At 33.3% G+C, this 24421-nt stretch overlaps 1 protein-coding gene across 1 annotated transcript in view; it reads right to left on the reverse strand.

The window, feature by feature from the left end:
• Window positions 1–512: 512 nt before the first annotated feature.
• The window catches only part of LOC149911397 (proton-coupled amino acid transporter-like protein acs), a 47178-nt gene continuing 23269 nt past the window's right edge, over window positions 513–24421 (reverse strand). Inside the window, exons 2-8 of the mRNA XM_090105978.1 lie at window positions 10299–10378; window positions 8117–8251; window positions 6206–6478; window positions 4507–4867; window positions 4219–4400; window positions 3338–3513; window positions 513–2888 (exon numbers count right to left, since the gene is read on the reverse strand). Coding sequence (XP_089962104.1) covers window positions 2563–2888; window positions 3338–3513; window positions 4219–4400; window positions 4507–4867; window positions 6206–6478; window positions 8117–8251; window positions 10299–10378 — 1533 coding nt within the window. The 3' untranslated portion in view covers window positions 513–2562. The remainder of the gene's footprint in view (window positions 2889–3337; window positions 3514–4218; window positions 4401–4506; window positions 4868–6205; window positions 6479–8116; window positions 8252–10298; window positions 10379–24421) is intronic.

A 24421-nucleotide genomic window follows, 5' to 3' on the forward strand; every position in this document is an offset into this window, starting at 1 on the left:
GTCCATGATTACCACAGACTTGCCGATTAGATATTCTTTACAACTCCCCCAAATCAAATAATTTCAATATGACCATATATAGAAAAATAGTACCTATTAAACACTAGATAACAAATTTCAAATTCAAGATGGCCGCCATTTGTATGACTGGAGTTTTTTTATTTTTTTATTAAACTATGTTATTCATTATCTGGTAAAATGGACTTTGAACAAAATACATATTATGCTTGTAAACTAATATGGTATACACAATTTTACTGTTAAGTTACCTGTGGTTAAGTTATTAATTGGAAAACAGTACACTTAATTATATGATTTTTTTACTGTAATAGGTATAATAGATAGAGCTATTCAAGAAAAAGGTTTAAGTATATTATTATTTGTTATGGTTTTACACCATGCGTTGGTATAGCATTTTAATTTCGAAGCCAGGGCCGATAAAATATATCTTAATTTTCGTAGTTTTATCGGGAGCCCTAATGTAGGTTTGTATAAAAATAAAAGATAGAAAGTATTAATTAATTCAACTTTATTCGGGATTAGACCCCATTACATAGATATGAGCACATTATCACCGACGTGTGGAACACATCACACAAAATAACGTAAAACTTATTCAAATATATTAACTATCAACATCACAGATTATATATGACCGGATATGGAAATACATATTGGTAAAGCCGAACTGGTATTCCGTTAGAGCTATTTCATTAAAATTATCTAAATCTAAATTGCGGATTAAAACTGAAATAAATAACAAAAGTCATTTATATTTACCGTAAAGAACCAAAGAAAAAAATAAAAGAATAATGGTAATGCAGTCAGTAGCATTGAATAATCATACATATAAATTAAAAAGTCAATTCAAATAAAAAAGTGCAACTACTATCTAGCCGCATTACCATTTTCTTCTGCGATTATAGATGACAGAATGCATTATATTATATTAACGGTATGTTGTAAATAAAATACAAAATGAATATATACATATTTTCACTTATTTCTATGTAATGTTATCTATTGTAAGCCCGTCTCAACATTCACATAAAATTAACAAAGATTTGATTAATATATAAGATGTACGAAATGAGAAAATACATAAAATATAATCATTTAAATAAAATAAAATCATAAACTATATTTGAAACTTAACATAACGTGCATTATCCGGTCATAGCGACTGACGGTAACAATTTTGGCGAGGTCAAATAAAATGTTAAAACCGAACGTGTAAATAATAAAAAGACATTGAATTTTTTAGTAGCACGCATAATTGTACTGAACTTACTATAACTTACTCTAAATAAAATGCCATGCTTCACTTGACATTATTATATTGAATCTCACTGATATAGGATCTCGATAAAATACATCACTTAAGACTAAATTAAACAACCATAGTTCATCTAAAAATACTTATCCTTTGTTATAATTAGGTTGCTAGGTAAAGCACTATAAGTTACATTGTATAATTTTTAAAGATAATACTGTTATAAAAAAACAAATTATAATTTGGTGAACAAATTTAGCTAGTAACTTACATACATTTACCTTACAACTGTGCGTTTAGCGACTTGTCGTCGAATATAGCTGTCCTAGTCGTGTAAAGTCGACGATTCATTTATATAAATAATTATTTTTAATACATTGATATATAAATACGCTTTCAACAAAGGAGCACCAGGCCACATTTTGCTGTTATATAATAGACAAGGATACACTTAAATAGCCCTCTATGTTCCACCATGATATTTTAGTACTATTTTTGTTAGTCCCTGATTACCTAGACACTAATCCTACGTTGCTAAATCGACGCGACAACACGGAACTGCTATACAGATATTCAACATTTCACGAAGAAGCCGATTATCAGTCATAATTAATGTAAATTAAAAGCTTATAAAATCAAATCAAAAAATAAAAATATATTGCCAGGGTAGCTTCATAAACGTATTACTAAAACGTTTCTATAAACGCGAATTTTTCAATATTTCTAGAAAATCAGCTTATTCGCGTTTGATGAATATATGTAAGTAGGAAATAGCCTTATATTATATTTAAATATACATATCATATAACTATAAAGTAGGTACGGAACGTCGTAGCATACATAATATAACAATTCCTTTCTCGCCTGCTGTTTGTATCACTAGGTTTGGTAAAGTGTTAAACAATTTTGTACTCAATAACCGAAGTTTTCTTGCATGTATTTTGCTATAGGACAGTTGGTTCAATACTGAAACTGCTAATTGTTAAAAGTAAGTACGAACGAATAAATATACAAATAAACGTCGACAATATTGTCTTGTTCATCCAACTAGATTTAATGGTCGTGTTTTATTAACTAGACTTACTTTTCCAGGGCACGCTCGCTTTATGGTCCATACCAAAGTTTAAACCATTCTTGAATTAAATTTTCATGCAGTAAACTTGTTCTGTCACATGATTTTATCTAATCACTATGTAATTATAATTATTATTTAATTTACTGTATTGTACTGATATTATATGCCACGGACGGTTCATTTAATGGCACAAATTCGTTACAAACACTATTTATCAAGGCGTGATTAACGTGTCATTTAGAAGCGACAGCGTGGCTTCCGTGGCGAAACTTTCTGTGGCATTCAGTACGTGGTGCGCTGAGAATTTCCTGATAATGCCATCGAGGGACGTCCAAGTGCCCACGACGAGTCCTAAAGCACCGAACAGTACGACGATGACGTTCTTGATGATCATGCGCATTCTCTCGGAGTCCGACACGTAGTACCAGTATGTGCAGCTTTGGATGAAGGCGGGAAAGGCCAGGCCGAGCGCGGAGAGACACAGCGCGCCGAAGAGCGAGATGAAGAGGTCTAGTTCAGGCACTGCAGCGGCGATACCGACTGGAATGGAAAATCGCTTGTATAAAGGCACGTAACAAAATTAGAGCTCTAATTTGATTCATTTATGTAATTCAGAAACGATTCTAAACGTCCTTTGTTGTTTACCGGAGGCTTTTCATTTTTACTATTGTATTTATTTTTATATTTTTAATATCGAAAGGTACAACCATTAAATGACACCCGTTATAACTATATTACTGGTATTCGTAAACAATAAATAACATTACATCATGCAGAAATACACAAAAACTGATCGGCATTAGGGTCACGTTTATATGAATCAGAAGGAAATATATCTATCCAAATGCAGAATTTTGAGATCATTACGTCTCTGCAAATGTACTGGCTTTCACATAAGAGAAAAAGGAAGGTATCGACGAGGTGACAAAAGAAAAGAACTGCTTAGAGTATGGAGAAGGAAAGCAACCGAAAAGGTATTAGATACTTACAAGTGACAAGAACAATGCAGGTCCTCAGTAAGTACTCCCACATGACTCTGTGCGAGCTGTTGAGAAGACGCACGCCGATGTACTCGTTCCACAAGATATCGATGGCGACGTAGCAGGCGAGCCCGTGCGTGATGAATATAGCGAACGCGAGGAGACATTGCACTACACTTGCCAATCTGCAAGAGGAAATATTGGCAAATAAAAACATTCTTCGTTGCTTCTGATACTTTTTAATTAGAAATGAGAGAAAAATTTAAGTTCGTCCACGTAAGGTTTCAAGTTTAGTGCTGGACTATGGCACTATTAATTTTAAATGAAACGTGTTACCTGATCAATAAATTGAATTGAATATTTGGATAGGTATCGCAACTTGAAGTGATTCAGTCATTACATATTAAAGGTGTTACAAGAAGAAAATAAGTGATAAATATTAAATACTAGCTTTCCGTCTGCGGCTTCGCCCGCGTTTTCAAAGAAAAACCCGCATAGTTCCCGTTCCCGTGGGATTTCCTGGATAAAACCCAGCCTATGTTACTCGTGGATAATGTAGCTTTCGAATGGTGAAAGAATTTTTAAAATCGGTCCAGTAGTTTATGAGCCTATTCATTACAATCAAACAAACAAACAAACAAAGTTTTCCTCTTTATAATATTAGTGTAGATAAATAGCAATAAATCGTGATCTAACATTTATTCATACTGTGTGAATTAGATTTATCATGAAGATAGAAATAACGTGTGAACTACACAACTCTGTTTACACATACCTTATAGGTCTGGCCAAAAATACCTCAAGGTTAGTACTACAAAATCACTTTTCCTTTAGTAGCCTAAATCTTATCATGATGTCCTTATATCTACGATGATCTTATGTGTACTTACATCTCCGTTTTAGACGGTAAGTTGAGGGTAATGCTGCCAGCAGACTCATTCCCATACTGCAAGTAGCCGAACAGGCCCATACCGACGTATAAAATGATGATGCTGATCATCGCCCGGTTTAGCACGCCGAACTTGCCCACGAAGTCCTTTGGAGTTTTCATTTCATTCTCAAGCGGCAGAATCTGAGGAACATGGTAATGTTTTAGAAAAATATTGATATATATCTTATCGAAACTATTATGGACGTTCTGTATCTGTTGAAATAATCCTGGTTTTAAGTGTACTCACCACGCCAATAGCTTCCAAAGCGAAGAGTACAGTTCCGAAGAATAGCGGGAAATTCGCAATCTTTCCAGCTGGCACTTTTCCCTCCAACGTAGGCGCGTCTCTGAAGATATAGTAGCAGATAATCCCGAAGCTAACAATGGTCACTGCGTTGGCCACTGCGGAGAACGGCGCCAGGTACTTGAGGTCCCGCACCCAGTTTATCAGAACCAGTGGCAAGAGGATCCACAGCATTACTTCTGAGACCGTGACTTTGAGCTCGAAGTGCTTCGTCAGCACGAACTGTATGTTCTCCGACACGAATACCACGTACACACAGCAGGTTCCGATCTGGTAGATGAGCAGGAACACGTTGACCACATGGCTGTAATAGAAATTATCTATTACTTGGACTGCCCTACTAATTGTGATACAAATATATTAGGATGGTCCTAAACGTCCTTGAATAAATTCTATAACCTTACTACCTCCCGGTATCGTACAGGATTTAAACAAATACATCTAATTAGATTAAAATTAAAGATATATCAATGGAATCATCAACTGAGCCTATACTTTTTTATCATCCAAGGATAACAAATAAGTACTGGTTTTTGATTCGCCTTCGTATTATGATATTCAGACTGACATGTCACAAGGAGTGTTACATAATATAGAATCTTATAGAAGGAATGCTAGCCGAGTATCCGTGTGTGTCTGGATTGCCGAGTGCAAATAGTGCTTATAGATTCAGTGCCTGAACCGGTTAGGTTAGGCAGGCAGTAGGCTGAGCGTGAGCCCTGTGACCTAGAGAGCGCCGCGAGAAGTTGAATACCCTCGTTATTTATTCAACAATTTCACTTTGCTGATTTTTCTAATGCCTACAGCTATGCAATTGAGTTCAACAACGCTTTCCAAAATTAGGATTTAGCCAGCTTTTAGCAAGCCATTGCTTTTTTTTACTTTTATGAGGTAACTACTAAAAAATATATACTCTTGATACTTGATAGCACTGGATTGGAAGGAAAAATATATCACAACAAAATAAACAAGATCATTGAAATGATTTTATTGCGTCGTCATTTTGTAATTAAATATAAGTTTGTACAAGTAGATATTTATTTTATGACATAATACGGACTACCTAATGTTTTATTAATGATTTAATTAATTAACTGAATAACTTAAAAACAACAACAACGGTAAGCTACGGCAGGCTGTTAATAATAAAGATATTGTTTTCTAATTTTATTGCGTTCCGCATAAACATAACATTAAAAGACGTACAAATACGTATATATAGGTATGTCATAATGAGAAAATTATAATTAATTTATTGGTAGAATCCAAAACAAAACAAGATTAATCACTTGCATTATTAATATTGTCCAGGAAGTTTCCATGTTTATTCTGTTTAAAGGATATAGGAAATAATAATCTTCAAAATATTTTGTTTGTACATACCTAAGTATTACGCAGTGATGGCATAATGTAATGCACCACCCAGTAGGTAGGTACATTAAAATACAAAATATATTTATTTACTATCCTTGTAATGTAATCATTTCAACAAAATCACGAATGTACTAAGTTGTTGATGTCGTTTCAACAGTGAAGTGTATTGCAGTTTTTATCAATTAGTGAGGGTAAAGCTAAAAACGCTTCGACCACACACTATCGAATTCTATTATTAAAACTTTAATGGACAATAAACACTACTTACGCAGCGTACGGCGCGCATGCTTTGCACCAATCCGGGCCCTCGGACAGCGCGGCTTCAGCCGCACCGGTGTACGTCATGGATGGCACTTTCCGCCGCTTGCACAGCACGTAGCACGAATCGATCAGCACGTGGATGCAGTACGTGCACAGGACCCCGATGATGATGGTGCCTATAGTCCCGACCACGTAACCTGAGTTGGCGAAAGCATGCGGCATAGCCAGGATTCCCGTACCCAGACTCCCTTTTAACAAATGTAGGAGCGTTTCTGTGTTCCTGTAACATTTTGATGTAGTTAGGACTTATTGTATTGTTTAAAAATTATTAGCATTAGTGTTAAAATATGTAAGTGTGTCGTGTACGGTGTATAAAATGTGAAAATTTAGAGGTTGCAGTAGTGATAGATTGAAATACAACGTCTATAAAATCTGACTAGACCATAACTTAGAAAGAAGACCAATAAATCTTTATAAAATATGTTCGGGTGCAATTTATTTGATTTTAATTGACAGATTGATCTTATAATCAACATTTCGTAAGTCGACTGCTACTTCACCGCTTCTACATTCTGTACCTAGGCTACCTACCTCATTTAAGTTACATAATTGACGTTATTTCCTTCGGTAATAAAATTTATGTATACTCTCTGATGCAAGGATACTTTAGAAAAGTAGTTGAAATATTTTATTTGAGCTTTTCTTACTGGTATGTATTTGGTTCTTTCCTTTAACATTTTGGTTCATTTTTATTCATTCTACCAAACCACCGACAGGCATTCATTTTCATTCACTATTTGATCTCCTTCAACTTTAGTTTCCGTCATAAAAAAGCTTTTATTGTAAATTGAGGCAATAAACATAACCAAGAACATAACAAATGGACACGTGATTTTTTTAACCACAGAATTAAAACGTGACCATTCTAAACAAAACATAAATATGTCAATTATAAATTAATATAGAAATACCCGTACAATACAGGTTAGTCCCCCTATCGGCTACCTAATCGTTTCATTTCACACGAGATCTAAAACTAACCATGTTGTTTTGAAGCGAAGCGTAAAATATTTAATACTATAAGTATATATTATAATATATTATAGCCTTGTCGCTGACGATTGAGGAAAATCCGCGCCGGACGGGATCTCTGATCTGAATTATAATTATTTTATTCTCATTTTTGGGATGCTAGTTTACGTAAATGGTCATAAGATTTATTACTTAAAAGGACGTCAACTATTGTTGTTCAAAACATGTTGATTACTTTTTTGATTGATTTCAACCACTATGATAATCACAAAGATAATAAGATCTGCTTGAAAAATATATATAACAAGCATTTTGTCTCTTATACTATCGGAAGAAAGCAAAATAGAAATAAGTTTTTAAAACTATATTTTTTAAGACATGATCTCATTCAGAATAATTTAATTTAATTATTCTCCTCCACACCTATCTTGAATAGCGATTACACTTATTTTGATGGATTAGTTTTTCATTCTGCTTATCTAAATGCCATCTTTATTATGATTAGGTACTATAAGTCATTGTTCTGATGGTGCTACAGACCGAAACTGACCTAAGTATATGAGCAATGTGTAAATACCCTATAAACAATAAAATTACGCATAGGCCTGATGTAGGAAGATCCTTGTGTCTTGTCGTAGGTATAGGATAGGAAATGATGGTCTTCAAGGGTGAATGCATATCTGGTATCAAGGAAAATTGGAGAAGGTAGGAAGCATTTGTTAGTACTTTGGGGTCGGTCTAGTCTTTTTAACAGGATATATTTATTATTCTAGGTAAGTTGTTTGAATCACTTACTCGCCTTGTTCAATTTTAATAAGTTAGTGTTACCAGGAACATTGATACTAATTAGCCAGCTGTATAGTATTGAGTATCTAAAGCTACTTACGTTGTGGGGTGTTCAACTACTCTGTTGTCATAAGGTTCATATTCCTCTACTTCCTGTAAGTTCTTTTCATTCATGTTCACCAGATAGATGCCCTTGTCTCCTGGCTTCTTCTTCTCATCTTTGACGGGTGAAAGACTGGAAAATGGAGTATTTATTTAGTGTTGTATTAGTTAACATATTATAAAAGTCTGTTACAATGAACTTGTCATAAATGGATCCGTCTAGTGTGAAGTCGTTTTTATATAATCATGGTAATAGTAAATAAAAATAAAATAAAAACTGTATGATTATATCGATCAAAATATAGCATGTAACAGTCCAATAATTTATCATTTTATGTGTAGGTACCTACTTCGCTAATCGCTTTTGAACGTACCTATATACCTACCTAGTAAACGATGAATATTAATTTATAATCTATATTCGCCTGTTTATAAATGTGGGTAAAGTTTAACATTATAATATTATGACAACATGCTAAATACAACTATGTATTACTTTATAGACCCAGTGCAGGATATCAACCTACTTTAAACATGAAAAATAAAAATTAAAAAGCATAAATTATATTTAATTTCAAAATTATTAACAATATTTCTCACAGTGTGAAGTCGATAACATTTATTTACCTATACAATTGTGCGATTATAAACACTTCACGGAATAAACATTGTTTAGCTACGGACGTTTTAGGTAAAGGTGTGATATTTAATAAAACTTTGCCTTGCAAATTGCGCATAACACAAAGTAAAAAAAACAACAAAGTAATTATTGTAATGGTAAAGTTATTTTCACTTACGAAGCCATGCTGGTGTATGCTTGGACACGAGTTTATCGATTTATCAACCGAACTTGCAGCAGTGCCTTGAAATTTGCATTTGATAGTACCACGATTTAACCTTCCGTGGCCTACCCCATTGTAACACTAACGCAACAAGGGTTGCGGATTTGAATTCTCGGTCGCGCGGCTGATTTTTACGAAGATACTGATTTTGTGTTATGTAAGCGCGCGTACTATTATGGCTCCTGAACATCCTACCTGTTTTTTCATAGAATCGATTCAAATTTATGAGAAGAATATAAGTTAATAAAATTCACATGAGTTACAATCGCTTCTACCATAGACTGACATTGAAAACGTGTATGTAAGTAAGTAAAGAAAAATTCAATAAAATACATTTACAAAGTTTTTGTGTAATTGCATTTCTTTATTGAATTTTTTATCAACTAATTACTAAACGTTTCTTTCTTTCGCGTATTGATCGTGGTGTTTGTTTTGTTTCAAGTTTATTTCTCGTCATTTTTAACGTATTTGACTTCAGTTAAGTAGCAATTTGCGATTCTTAAAGGGTAACGGCAATAAACACGCACAATGTGTAATTATCTATTGACGTCACTAGGAGACCATACTGTGACTCCGAGAATTATATAAAGGGGAAGTTTTGAGTGTTTATAAAAACTATATTGATTTCGTTATATAAAATATGTCTGTATAATTTTCTGATTTACTGGTTAACTGCGCAATATTGGGCTATAACTTTTGTAATTAATTCTTTCAACGAAATAGAATATTTGGCTTACATGTGGCATTGAAATTAAATATTCTTAAATGTCCTGAAATACTCTTTAATGACCCGGTATTTATTCTTTCCTTAACAAGTTTATTGTACTAAATAAATGACTTCAATCAAGATTATCAAAAAGGCCAATTTGAGGACATATTTTGCAAGTACTTGTTTTGGATCTTCATAGCTTGATTGCCTTCCCAGACATATAAAACTGCCACTTGGATGTCGTCAAACCTCCTATTCTAGGTCACTTCGGTTTCATCATGACGTTTTCCTTCACCGTTAAAATAATGGCCAAATAAGGTAGAGAATATAATCATGGTTCGGGAGATTAATAGAAGTTGTTGTACCTTTTAAGGGTTATATAATTAAGAGAGGAGGGCTAATTAAATAGTACTTGAACAGTTTTAGACAAGTGTGATTTTATCAACTGTTTTTGTTTTATGTTTTTCTTTCAGTTGCCTACTTTCCTATTTTTTAGTGTCTTTTTTTGCGTTAGGGCGGTGTATTGTGTCATGCTCTAGAAATATTAAGTATTCTCTTTTAATCTATAAAATATTGTGCGGTTCAGTAGTTTCAAAAGTTTCGAATAATAATCATAACATCATATTTACCTTTGTGGTAGGAAGTCATCTGGTTCGAAGGAGGGGTTGATATTTGCTATGTTGTGCCTCTTCGCCTGCTTTTCGGCTTCCTGTAACAAACATAACAAGGTCTTAATAAAATCATCAAGATTTCTATATCGTAAAGCAGGATATGCATGACACAAGATCTTGAAAACTGTGAAATAATTGAACGATTATCACGGTAGCAGTAACCGTTATTATTATACCGACAGTATTTTTAGACAAAGTATCATCATTTGAGTGCTATTCCTGTCACATTGAGCTGTAACTCATATAGCTGAGACGCCAGCCGCCTACACGAAAAGGCAACGACATCGGCATAAACAATTATGTTTACATCCAGCTTTATTCCGAATACTAGAAATATTTGGCTTCGACTGCAACGTGAAATATTTCTGCGCTAGCTCACTTTATTTACAATTGAAGTTGAAACTTCATGGACAATGTAGTATTGTTTAAGTGGAATCATTTTCTTTATAACGCAAGTAATTTGTTAAGGAAGTAAGAAATGTTTAATTAAAATAACAGTTCTAATCATTGTTTAAATACCTAATCGTCAAAACAAGTCCGAAGATTAAGACATGATACAATTAATCTCTTATTGAAAATCCTATTCTAAAACCGGGTATCCACTTAGGTTCGCCGTGGTGTGCGAACGCGCCCGCTCCCCAAACCAAACATAATGGATACGTCGTGATCGTGGAGCGCTCCGGAAGCGGTTTTTTGCGCGATCTCAAAGGGGAGCGCAGTTTGTTCGTGGACGCGAGCGTGTGTTTGTTAAGTAAGTTAAGTTACATGGAGTGGTCCGATGAAATGATGAATATATGCATTATTTCATTATTTCTTCTTCCCTTATTCATATTAGCTTGCCAAAATCGAGGAGGTTGTTTGTATTCCATCACAATATAATGTATCAAAATATAAGCTGCACTTCCTACTAATTTGGAGGCGGCATGTTTGCACCGACCGTCTATCGTGTGTCTACTGGAGACCGGAGTGCGGAATTTAGCCCTCCGACAGGAGCACTGATGTTGCAGCCACTCCTAAGTGTGTACACTGTACACGTTCACGTTCGCGGAGCCCACAGTGTTCGCAATCCACGGCGAACCTAAGTGGATACCCGGCTTAAGAGAGTACCTAAAGTCGTCGGCCTCCAATAATAATTAACAATCATATTCAGGTGGCTTTATGTTGTGTTATGCAAATATTTTATAATATATTAAATCGCTTACAAATTTAATGCAGTTTACACGTACCTAGTTGACACCAAACTGGATGAATCACCTTATGCGAAACCTATTCTGTACTAAGTGTAGCTAAGTCCTAAGTCCTAACGATTAAAAATTATAATTCATCTAAATATTTAATTATGTTTTTTTAAGAGCCATTAGATTTTGAAACTGTTACTTCATACAGAAATGCCTGAGGAGGTGACATTCATTTAACATAGGTACCTACTACAAACATCACGATTATTTCATTCCGAAGCTTCTATAATGCAAAAGTGAAGCACTTTAAACAAGTGTGTACGTCATACGGGTAGAAAATCTATATTTTTAATCGTTTAACCATTGCTTGTAAAGCTTGTAATCATAAGTTCAGCCAGCCAGTACTATAATAAAAATGTACGATTAGGACAAAAACTGTTCCGTTACTTTTCAAACATAACTTTACAATCTGTGTTTCTGACTATACAAACAAATGATATTCACCTTTTCAAGACGTTCGGTATTTTTTTATGGGCACGTGTTTCACGTTTACCAAAAGCTAACACAAGTAAATACATTCGCATATTGACATTTTGTTTAGATACAATGTTTTTATTTTGAATGAATAACGATTTTCTCAGAAGTTTATTTTCGCGGCGTGAAGTAGTAATTTGCATCAAGAAGATTTTAGAATATTTATATTAGCGTTACTTAAAAGTGTTAATAGAATATGTTTATATTTAAATTCCGTTTTGAAGATTTAGTTATACCTACCTACATGTGTAAGGTAAGATGGTTACTAAGATTTGTTGTAGAATTATCTTTTTAATTTTGTGAGCAGTGGTTCTCAAAATAAGTAATGTTTAAATTGTATGTTTTTAAATAAGTAAACCTAATCTTTTCACACTAGTCCGCTTAGCTCATGTTTCTGCTTTCTAATAATCATTTACTCACATTTACCTATATTACGGATTACAATCTAAAAAGGACGACATGGATAAGCGTTATTGTTACTCTTAGTTCTAGAAGTCAGGACAATTTAGAATATGTTCTGTAGGTAGCAAATGATCGGGAAACGTCCATTAGGTGTCCTCTTAATGGTTATGTACTATGTATGTATTCTGCTTAAAGATTTAAATTAGAATAAGAATAGTTTATAGAAAATAAACATTTGCTATTAGTTCTTTGTCTAAGATTTGTTAATAATCACTAATATTTATCACAATTGCTTCAGCCGTTTTAGAGTAACAAAAATACAAATATGTGTAAAAACATTTTCATTCATAATAGCAAAGTGGATATTCGACGGATCCTATCATATAAGTAATTATATTGCACGCCTCATAAGCGAAGCGTTGAGGTGGGTACTACTGTCACTTCGCGCAAAACATCTGATTTTTCAAACTTAAAATGTCTTTATGTATCATACATTGCACTTGTAAGATAATACATACACACACATATTAAGAAAAAACACTATTTTTAACGTTCATGATATTTTTGATGTCATTTTTAGGGTTCCGTAGCCAAAATGGCAAAAACGGAACCCTTATAGTTTCGTCATGTCCGTCTGTCCGTCTGTCCGTCTGTCCGTCTGTCACAGCCGATTTACTCGGAAACTATAAGTACTACAGTGATGAAATTTGATGGGAATATGTGTTGTATGAACCGCTACAAAAATATGACACTAAATAGTAAAAAAAAGAATTGGGGGTGGGGCCCCCCATACATGTAACTGAGGGATGAAATTTTTTTTTTCGATGTACATACCCGTGTGGGGTATCAATGGAAAGGTCTTTTAAAGTGATATAAAGTTTTCTAAAAAACATTTTTCTTAAAGTGAACGGTTTTTGAGATATCAGCTCTCAAAGTCGTAAAAAGTATGTCCCCCCCCCTCTATTTTTATAACTACGGGGTATAAAATTCTAAAAAAAATAGAGGTGATGCATGCTAATTAACTCTTTCAACGATTTTTGGTTTGATCAAAGTATCTCTTATAGTTTTTGAGATAGGTTGATTTAACTGTAATTTATTATATTTGCTGCTACGGAACCCTTTGTGCGCGAGCCCGACTCGCACTTGGCCGGTTTTTGTTATTTAAACTAGTTAAAAAACAGTTTAAAAAAGTTCTGTCTTGGACGTCCGTGTGTCTGTATGTGCGGATCCTTTTTCTTGTTAACACGATAGCGACCGAAATACTTTACTAATCGAGTCTTTTTTTTTCTCTTACGCTTGAGTATGCTCAGGAATAGAACCCTTTCATTTTTCAGGGTCTGATTCGATGTGGTTTAATTGTTATTAAATAAACAAAAATAATAATTAATAAATATTTATTAAAAAAAAATTATGAGGCGTGCACTTTTGGATTTTCCAAATTATTTACAATTTTTCTAAACAGATTCAAAACTTTACGGCCCAATGGCTACGAAACAGAATCGACCATATTTTAATATATTCAATAATAAATCACAGAATCCTGCATTGGCAATCCGCTTTGCGGCAAAAAGATAATGATCGTGTCTCTAGAAGCTTCGATTGCATGATTTAAGTATTCCACGTTTATTATAATGCATAATGTATTAATGGTGATTTTATCTTGCTGTCGTACCTGCTAATTCGCATATGAGACAGTAATTATACGCTTAGATAATTGCTTATTGCACTTGATGTGTGTACCTACGAAGGAATATTATCTATTGGTACGGGAGCCAGGAACAGATTTTATGACCAAGTTCCTCTCAAGCGGTAATTAGTAAAATGCATCAAAGTATAGTATTATGAAGCCTCGTGAACGTCAGCTGGAGCTCGGTTAGGGGGAAGAGCGGTTGTAGCCTCCCGTATCAGCTGACGGTTTTTCCACCAAGATACAGCCAGCTGACCTATATATTTATCCACAGTTACATATAAGCTATCATCAGGTAAATTTTTGTTTGAGAGGAAATCACGGAAAATAATTTTTTTTCTTTCATGTTCGAGACACCAGCTGACGTACCTATAATACACCATGTTGTAACCAGCTGATTATTTTTTTTCGTTGAGATATTGGGTTAGCTACAATTTGACAAATTTTTAGCTGAGAGGAAATGAATGAATTAATTTATTTTTTTCCTACGTGCGTGGGAGGCTACAACCGCTCACCCCCCCCAACCGAGCGCCAGCTGACGTTCACGAGGCTTTATAATATGTACTATATACTTTGAGGCGTCTGACGAATTATGTCTTGAGAGGAAATAATTAACCAAATTTGCACCTGGCTCCCGTACCATATGTGGTGCATGGTAATTTTCAATGTAAGTATTTAAATAATTGCTAGATAATAAGTGTGTTTTGAAAGTAATAGGTATATTATGTTTAAACTATTTCGTATTTTTTCAGGATTTTGTAACATTAGCAAACTCCATAACCTTTTGAGATAATTTTTTATATTATGGTTGGATTCATAGTAAATGTTTTCTTTCTTAAAGATTGTTGTCTAAGTATGTACCTAACTTAGTGGTTAACAAAATGTTAAACACATAAAAATGCTTACACTTGACGTTTACGATCATATGTCAAAAGATTATTATCAATAAATAAAGTGTTATACAGTAAATTGAATTAAGCCCCTCGGCCTCAATTTCGCCGCACTCCAGTAACGAAGGACATCCTGCGCTTGCGCATGCAAATCTCTCAATTATGTACGAATAACCGCATGATTAATCATTTTAATACCTAAGATTGAGATATATTGTAGTGCTTTTATAATTACATTATGTATTTATTATGGTGATATCATTTAAAACAACGTAGATGTAACTTAAGTAAGTTGTTGCGAAGCATTATATTTTTGTTTCGGAGGTTCATCATCGCTTTTAGACAGGCTTTATATCAGCTGATATTTGTAAAGTACAGTTATAAGTAATTAATCATTTTAATATTAAGTATATTATACGATCATTCTTGTATAATTTTACTGAACACTTGTCGAGGCTATAACAAAAATCTTATATGGTGATTTTGTGTAGGTATACATACGTGTATACTTAGTCATCACTCATCACGCAAAATCTACTGCGCGAATTTGAATTCGATTACTCCAAACTATAACCTGTTTTGTAATTATAATTTTTTGTTTTTATAAAGTATATGAATAAATTTTTTGCTTTCTTGTCAGTCTATTCCATGTAATTAATGGATACAATCCAACAAGAAATGTAAGCATACATTAGAATGTTTCGTCCTTGCAGACAAGATTGTTCATTATTTTTGTACGTTATTAACAATTAAACCTTTGTAAAATTATAATGGTTTCTTTTTGTACAAAAAATTCGACGAATTTTCATGCAAAAAGTATCTACCTATTTATACTGAGATGATTTTAAATAAATTAGAAGCATGGTATAGATTTCCACACATTCTTGAATCCTCAATAGAAACTAGAAATATTATGTAAGTAACTATGTAGACTACCTACTCACGAATTGACGATAATGATTTATGTTAGAAGGCTAATTATCTATTTTCATTGTTATATTTCTATAGTTCTTCTCTTCTTAGTTTTCACGTCTTTTTAGAATATTTTAGAGCTACCTACTTCCAATATTTGGAGAATTGATGGTAAAAGTTAAGGTCAGAGATTCGATAATTCGATTACCTACATCTAAAAATTTCGTTTTTCATTTATTTAATGCCTTTGATCATGATTTAAATGAATATGACAAAAAATCTATGAATATTGTACACAAAGCCAACATTATAGGCAAGTTATAGTCAATTATCGGTTTTTTATTTCTCCTGAACAGTTGTGTTTTTGCAGTTATCATTTTATTCTCCGGGGACGGCGATATTGTGTCTACGACAGCATGAAGACCGTCAGCGCCAGTGTCGTATAATTATTAACAATTAAAATACTATTCAGTTTTACGTTTACGTTTATTGCCATTTCTTTGAATGAATGACCGATCAAGGAAAAACAAACAATGCATTTGAACCGCCTTAATATAAATTACAAACCGCTAAGAGAACATTGGTATTAGCCATGCCGTCCTTGCATTCACTTTCTAGACTGAATGGGGAAATACATCAAAATATACGCAGTTAATCACGAAGCGGAAACGTTTTCTTATTTATTTTATTTAGTATTAACTAATTTATTTAAAAAATCGAGGTTACAAAAGATTCAAGTCTTAGTTTCATAACAAAATGCTTGTTATACCTATTGTGTTTTGTTTGAACAGTGCACAACTGAGTCTAAGATTCTTTTATTAATCTACCTACAAATTTAGATGAACCCTTGAAGTCATTCTAGTTTCACCTCAGTCCTCAAAGCTATGCATGCTCTGAATGCTACCGATCCTATAACTAGCCTAGCTGGTATGTTAGTTAGTTTAATTATCAACTATATTGCGACATCACGCTAAGACGAATCATTGGAAAAATATTTTTGCCGCCAAGCGTGATCGTATTTATCTAAAGATAACATTAACTGCAAACATGTCGCGGGCGGCTGGAGTGAGCGCAAACACTCGAAAGAATGAAGTTTGATTACATTGACCATTATGTTACTATGACCTTACTTGGTGGAAAATTTACAGTAATATCAAAAAGGATCTTTTTTTGTTTTCTATTTTAGCTACGACACGATTTTATTTACCTACTCTCAACGTTCGAGAAATCTCGTTGTCATGTTTTATTTCTTTTGCGTCTTGTCGGTGGCCCCTTGGTAAAACGTCAACATTTACCGATGTTGATATTGAATTTTTGCTAATAATACTTCGACTGTGCTTCGACAGTCGACTTCATCCATTCCATTCCTTATCAACCCTTAAGTAAGACAAAAGGTTTGCCTATAGCCTATAGCTACAATACTTTTCAAAGAATAAACAACATTCTGGATTCCGACCTGATGCGTATTTCAAACAAATATATTTGTCTGAGTTCTCGTACCATTAGTATACTTTTCCTTTATTCCTGTTTGTAATAGAAAAGTGATTTTCGATATACTTACCTTTATGGGCCAACGTAGAAAATACCCTCATTGCTCTGTAAAACTATTTTGAGTTTTACAGGAAACCCACTGCAGCATAAGCAAATGTCCCTGATTATTGCGTCAGATGTTGAAGAATCTCTACTACTACAATAATTATATACCTATTTTGCGACGGCCTCGTTTTCTTGTGGGAAGTATTTATTCCCAATAAATGTCTAAACATAGATAGGCAGTAGATGGCGCTGTGCGAATATATTTAAATATTCATCTATTTATTTAATTAGCGGAACAAATGCCAAGTTAAAAATGGCTATAATTAAAAATGTATTATTCAACAAGTATGCCGAATAGCAACATAATCTCATGAATGACATTGCTCGTCTTTAGTACCTACGTTTGTGTTGGATTGGCGCCAAATTGTATAGAAATACATATATTACTTCGCGTGAGATGTCGGCGCTAGCGGATGACGTCTAAAATTCAGTATCAAAATTTAAAGAGATTTTAAAGGGCATTTTTTTAAGTAGTGAAATTAGCGCACGTGAAAGCTTTTAGGACGGTGCATACTAATTATGACTAGGCTGATCAATCTATACTAATATTATATTATAAAGCTGTTTGTTTCTTTGAACGCGCTAATCTCGGGATCTACTGGTCCGATTTGAAAAATTCTTTCGGTGTTAGATAGCCCATTTATCTAGGAAGGCTATATGCTATATATATCATCACACTAAGACCAACAGGAGCGGCGCCACGCGGGTGTACCCGCGGCACGCAGCTAGTGTTAATATGAATGCAAAACTATCGATTCAATTGCAGTTCTAATGCAGTTCCATCAAGAGGTAAAAATACAAAGTATAAAATTATAAAGCATATTCTTTCGGAAAATTCGAATGTAGATCACTATACCTATTGTCATAAAAAGCATTACTTAAACGTGCCTTAAATAATATTAGAAATCGAAGCTGGTAACTTTTCTATCTATCTACTAGATCAAGGATATAACTGACGTAATATGACAAATGGCGGTTTCTGTTTGTTTGTTGTACCTACAATTCGGAATGTTTACGTTTAACCAAATTGCTACGATAAATATACAGTAGCAACTGCGCATTGTAATAATTATTATGGTTAGAACTTAGAATATACCTATCCTTACTTGTACCTGTGACCTGAATATACCTATCCTTTTTCTTGGGGCGAGTAAAATCGATTATATTTGAAAAAAATTTAACATCTTTTGTATACAATATAATCTAATAATTACTACTTATATCTCAATAGTATTCCCATTATAAAATCATTTTTAATTACTTACTCTTGCTTTCTTTTCATTTTCCCGATTAGTTATTATAAAACTAACATTTCAAATCTTTTCCACATCACGGAACTTCGATATCTTCGTAAATACCTAATTACCATAAACATACAAACAAAAGATTATATAATAATGGTAGCTAAAACGTTATTAGAATAATTTATGAGATACGTAAAAGACTATAAATAATTATAATGCATGCCGCTTTTTATCATTGTTGTCCACCACTTGTAAAGCTAGATTATAATATAACTTATAGCTGATTCTATGTGCAAAATATAATATGGGCAATGACTCATTACATATTTAAAAATCGAAGCACTTTTTTCTAAGCGTAGGTAATATTTGAAATTAAAAAAAAAACAAATATCAGTAAGATATTTTTCCATTATGTGAATGAATTACTCCCATGAGATCAGTGTAAAATACATGAATGAATGCAATTTTAATTTAAAATGACGTATCGACATATCATAAATATTTATCGCTTCACAGTTTGTGCGAACCTCGTGTTACAAGAAAACCTAGGAAAATTCCTAAGACATAAGATACAGTAACATTAAAAATGTGAAAGTATATCTATTCGTAGGTATGCTACGTCAACGCAGAACTTGTTTGTGTGAAATTTGGCAAAAACATAGTTAAAAGTGTCGTGCCAAAAAGTATAGACTATTTTTTTCAAAAATCTTTTATCGCAGAAGTGTCAAAGAGGAAAATTTAATAAAAAAAAATTGAATTAGGAACGACCACGACAACATTGGCGCCACATTCGAAAAAAAATGTGTTTTTTAATTTAAACGATAAATTTATAGTATGACGTATCTATGCAGTAATATGACGTCATACAGCATTCATTAAGTTACTTTCCCAATAACAATCGTATAGTATTTTATCCTCATATTGTATTATTCCGCCTGTCATTATTGTTAAAACATATATTAATTATTTCTTAACTGTCATTGTCATCAAACGTTAAACTAGCAAGGATATTTGTTTACTACAATAAGAAAACAAGTCAATTAATCACAAAATAATTAAGGCGTGATTGTTTTGCATTAATAATTCTATGAACGAATTATGAGAGTATTTATCATTCGTATTCCAACATTACTAAACTCCAACGGGAAGCGCTTCACAAAGTTTCTAAAAAATAGTACATAATTTTTCAAAACTAACCTTTCATCACGTCACTTGCTATTCAAACAATCTCACACACACAGATATCATTCATTAACTTACACAGTGCGTGTGTGTGCACATTTGAACCGGTTCGAACCGGAGCACACTAATGCTCAGGTCATTCCGCAACACGCATTTGCCTGCATTTGCATAATTCCGCAAATTGCACATAATCACTTTCGATGAATGAACACTGGTTTATATACAAATTACACCCGCTATCAGTGTGCGTAAATAAATAATCTAATTTATTTCTTATAAATACTTAAAAGCGTGGAACACAAACGGACGATTGTATCTAAAAAGAAATCGCTGAGGTGTCACATGTTGGAAACCCGATTGGAACGAAGTTCATTTCGTTTTTAAATAAGTTTTTAGTTGGTTTAATCAAATAAATAATACCTATATAATAGTACTACGGTTAAATGATAAATGAAATAAGTGAAGGAATTCTCGCCTAGCGTACCGCACGATAAGGAACTTTGTACCAAAAATTTCGAGTAACAAAAAACAAGAACTTAATTAAATTTAATTGAATGCTTAGAATACTAAGCCATGTACAAATAGAGCAAAAAAGAGCACCTAAACCAGAAAATGATTGATGAACGTGCATTTAATTTGAACATACTCAAATTCCAACTGAAATATAAATATTCATTAATTCATCTAGGCTTCTTCCAGAAATTAAAATTGTCAACTCTAAAAAAATATTATTTCCGGAATTACTATCCGGTTCTACGGAGCAAAACTTGCAAGAAGTCAACAACAAAGAAGAAGAAACGACAAAAACAAAGCCAAAAGTGGCCAAAAAGCCTAAACTACCCTTATCTGTCTAATGCCCATTGGGCAGATACATTTTCACATGTATATATACAGCCTGCAACTAAGCGATTGTCTCCTTAAATCATTTCCTAATGAGACTCCTAAAGATATCTTTCACCAGAATCACATGGTATTTAAATCTTTTTATAGTGCAATATTCATTTGTAACATACAACAACAGATGTTCCACATGGCGCTTCAGGAAAACCGGCCAAACTTCTACAATTACACTACGGAATTCGTCTAAACATTGGCACTGAAATTGGCGAGACATCGTGTGCTGTTTATTTTGTTATTAATTTAAAATACTCATTTCTCATATTCTTTTTTCTTAATTACATCAAGGTGACGTTGGGCGTTGTTTATATTTGTGAAATGCGAAGTTGGTAAATTAACGTGTGACAATCTCAATTACAATTATAATTATGTTGAAGTTTGTCCTACTGCTTCTTTATTTTGGTTCCTTGTGGTATCCTACTATGGACATCTTTATAACACACTTTTTTTAGCATAACACAAAAATATTTCTATGAATTTATACCATCTCCTACCTCACTAGTCACTACGTTCTTAATCTTTTGTATTAAAATCATCTCGACATGAATACTTCTAATACATTACGAAAATTGTCTTATAAAAATTCTCTTTAAATATAATTTAAGCTAAGTTCTTGTCAATAGTTTGTGAGCCGTTACCAGCAAGCGAATAAGACGTCAGCAGCGTCAGGCTGAAGGGGATCGTCTGCCAAAAATGCCGCCCGCGAATTATTTCACAGTTATTTTCGGAATATTATTGATGTTTCGGTAATTTATTCGTGCAATTACGCGAAAAAATGTCTTAGAATCCTATTAGTTAGAGCCATTTTCATGAACGTCACAGTGTTAACAAATTGGAGTTTGGATTGTATTGGTTACTGACCCTATAGCTTTTACTATAATATTCTTCAACACTATTTTTTTAGTTTTCGTCAGGACTGTGTTGTTATTGAGTCTCATAGAAAGTTATTTTGTAATAAAATTTAATTTACAGGAATAAAATATATATAAAGGCAACAATAATTATCTACGACACTCACAACGAAGGACGTTACAAATTGCGACCATTAGCAGACTAACCTAGCAATTATATTCATATGAACTAAACAGTAAACTAGATTTTAATGGACAAGTAGGAAAATTATAGGAAATGTGGTCATAGCACTGATTAACAGTAATGTTATGGTGTTTATTAGGTATTAATTTGATAACAAAGTAATAAATGTGAAAAAAATGCGACTTAGATTGCCTCAGATATTTGCTGGTAAGCAATAACAATATAAACGATACGTCATTGTTAACGGTTATTTGACTTTGTTTTGCGTGCAAATCTAATCTAAGTTGAATTTCTTCCCAAGAATGTTTCGTTTCAGTAAATTTAATAAAATCAACACTTTAACAGATTTAAATACATTCATAAACAATTCTAAAAGAGAAAATGTATAAAATTGTTCAAACATTTATCAAAGACACTTGACTATCGTCATCGCTATCCATATAAATGTGGTATAAGTTCGTTGCAGCCGTTGATCAGCCTTTCAGAAACCGATTGTAAATGAGCCTGGCCGTACACTAAAAAGACAAACAATTGCGCAATACTTTGATGTGACGTTTGTAAAACAATTTCAAATGAAATATGAAATATCTGCACTTGGCGTCTTGCCTGCATGATACATCTACTGATCCCATGCATATGCGCTGACATGCGACCAGCTTCTAAGTTGTCGGCTCTTTCTGCCAAGAGTTTCACATGTTACTAGGACGTTTGACTAATTATCTATTTCATGATATTGATGGCTATTTTCAGAGATAGCTTTCTCAGTATCTGTTCAATGAATCATAATAACGTGCAACGAATATTGGCGGAAATCTCACTGTACTAATTGATGATTATTCTTCCTTTTGCGCATGCAAAACATAATTATTATTGGTGGTTGCGAATGAATATGGTAAGTAATATATCTATACTCCACTAATTTTTTAAAACTTCAACATCGACGCATTACATGTTATAGGAAAATGTACATAGGTACTTACTCCGTACTCGTTTAATGTAAAATTATCATAAATAAATAAAATAAATATTTCAGGACTATTTTTCACACACGGCACGATCAAACTCAAACTCAAACATTTATTTATTCAATTAGACTTCTTATAGAAGCACTTTTGAAACGTCGATTCGGAAAGCAGTAGAGAACGGAGAAGAACCGGCAAGAAACTCCATAGTTGCTCTTTTAAATCATGTCAGTTTTACACTTTACAAAATACACATGTTACATCATATATTATAATAACATGCCAAAGAACTGTTCTGTGGTTTTACGCGACAACTCTCCATGGGTTTTTATCGTCCATATATTCCTGAATATGTAGTACGCTCTCTGACATTTTTTATACATATAAGTTTTAAATTTAGAACTACTAAACTCTGATCCCATACTAAGCTTAATTCGCTTGTGTTATGGAACTATATCATATTAACTTTAAATCTATAATATAAAAATGAATCCCAAAATGTGTTGGTAAGCGCATGACTTGAGAGCGGCTGAACCGATTTCGTTAATTCTTTTTTCATTATATTCCTTGAAGTACGAGGATGGTTCTTACGTAGAGAAAACGTAAATATGTACCACGGGCGAAGCCGGGGCGGACTGCTAGTACTTAATATAAAAGGCAATAAACTGACATAAAAGCTATTTATACATCGAGAGGCATCAGGTCCTGAACAAACATATCGCATCGTAAATCAAAATTAAAAGCGTAGCAAATGTTGTTTACTCAATTGATAATATATGGAATGTATTTGTATTAATTGTTCACTTATTAGTCACTGTGTGTGTAATGTGTATGTTTGTATATTATTTTCACACCTACAAAGTCTACATGTTGAACAAAAATTTCAATCTAATTCAGGCAAGATCTGCCTGTCTAAAGATTTCACGTTATTATAGTTGGATGGCCTGAAGACTTATCATTTTTGCAGTTGTTAATATATTTTACACATAAATAATGTGATTGTTCAGTCCGGAGACCGCTTATTATCTAGTATATCCAGAATAGAAGGAAATCTGTTATCATTTCGTGCTATAGTCTAATCTAAGATCCTAACAATAAAAACAACATAAATCTTAATCAAACTTCAACCAAATTAACTCAATCTATAGCTGCGAAAATTAGCAAGCACCACACCATTACAATATTTCCACAAACAGTTACCTAAACAGTTGCGCAAACATCAATGTTATTTGAACGATATTCACGTCCACAAGAACAGTGGATTAGAGGTACATTAAAATCTTGTATCGGGAGCTTTTTATGCGGACCCTTCCCAAAGTCACCTCTCGGTCATCGGCCGCTGCAGTGTTTATCTTGATCTTGCCATTCAGAATACGCCGATATCACCCAGAATACATATGAGCTTTCTTTTATATGTTTTCAATATTAAATTGCCCATTAATAGATTTCTAAATTGTTTCTGTTTACCAGATGCGAACATCATGGTTTTGAAAGTTATCAATTATTATTTTCTTACTCTGTTTAGGCATAGGTCATATTATTTGGTCAGGTTTTGCTTGTAT

The sequence above is a fragment of the Colias eurytheme genome, chromosome 1 (assembly GCF_061535395.1).
Source record: "Colias eurytheme isolate Ceu_HAF_F1 chromosome 1, ilColEury1 Martin Lab GWU primary, whole genome shotgun sequence".
Classification (NCBI taxonomy): domain Eukaryota; kingdom Metazoa; phylum Arthropoda; class Insecta; order Lepidoptera; family Pieridae; genus Colias; species Colias eurytheme.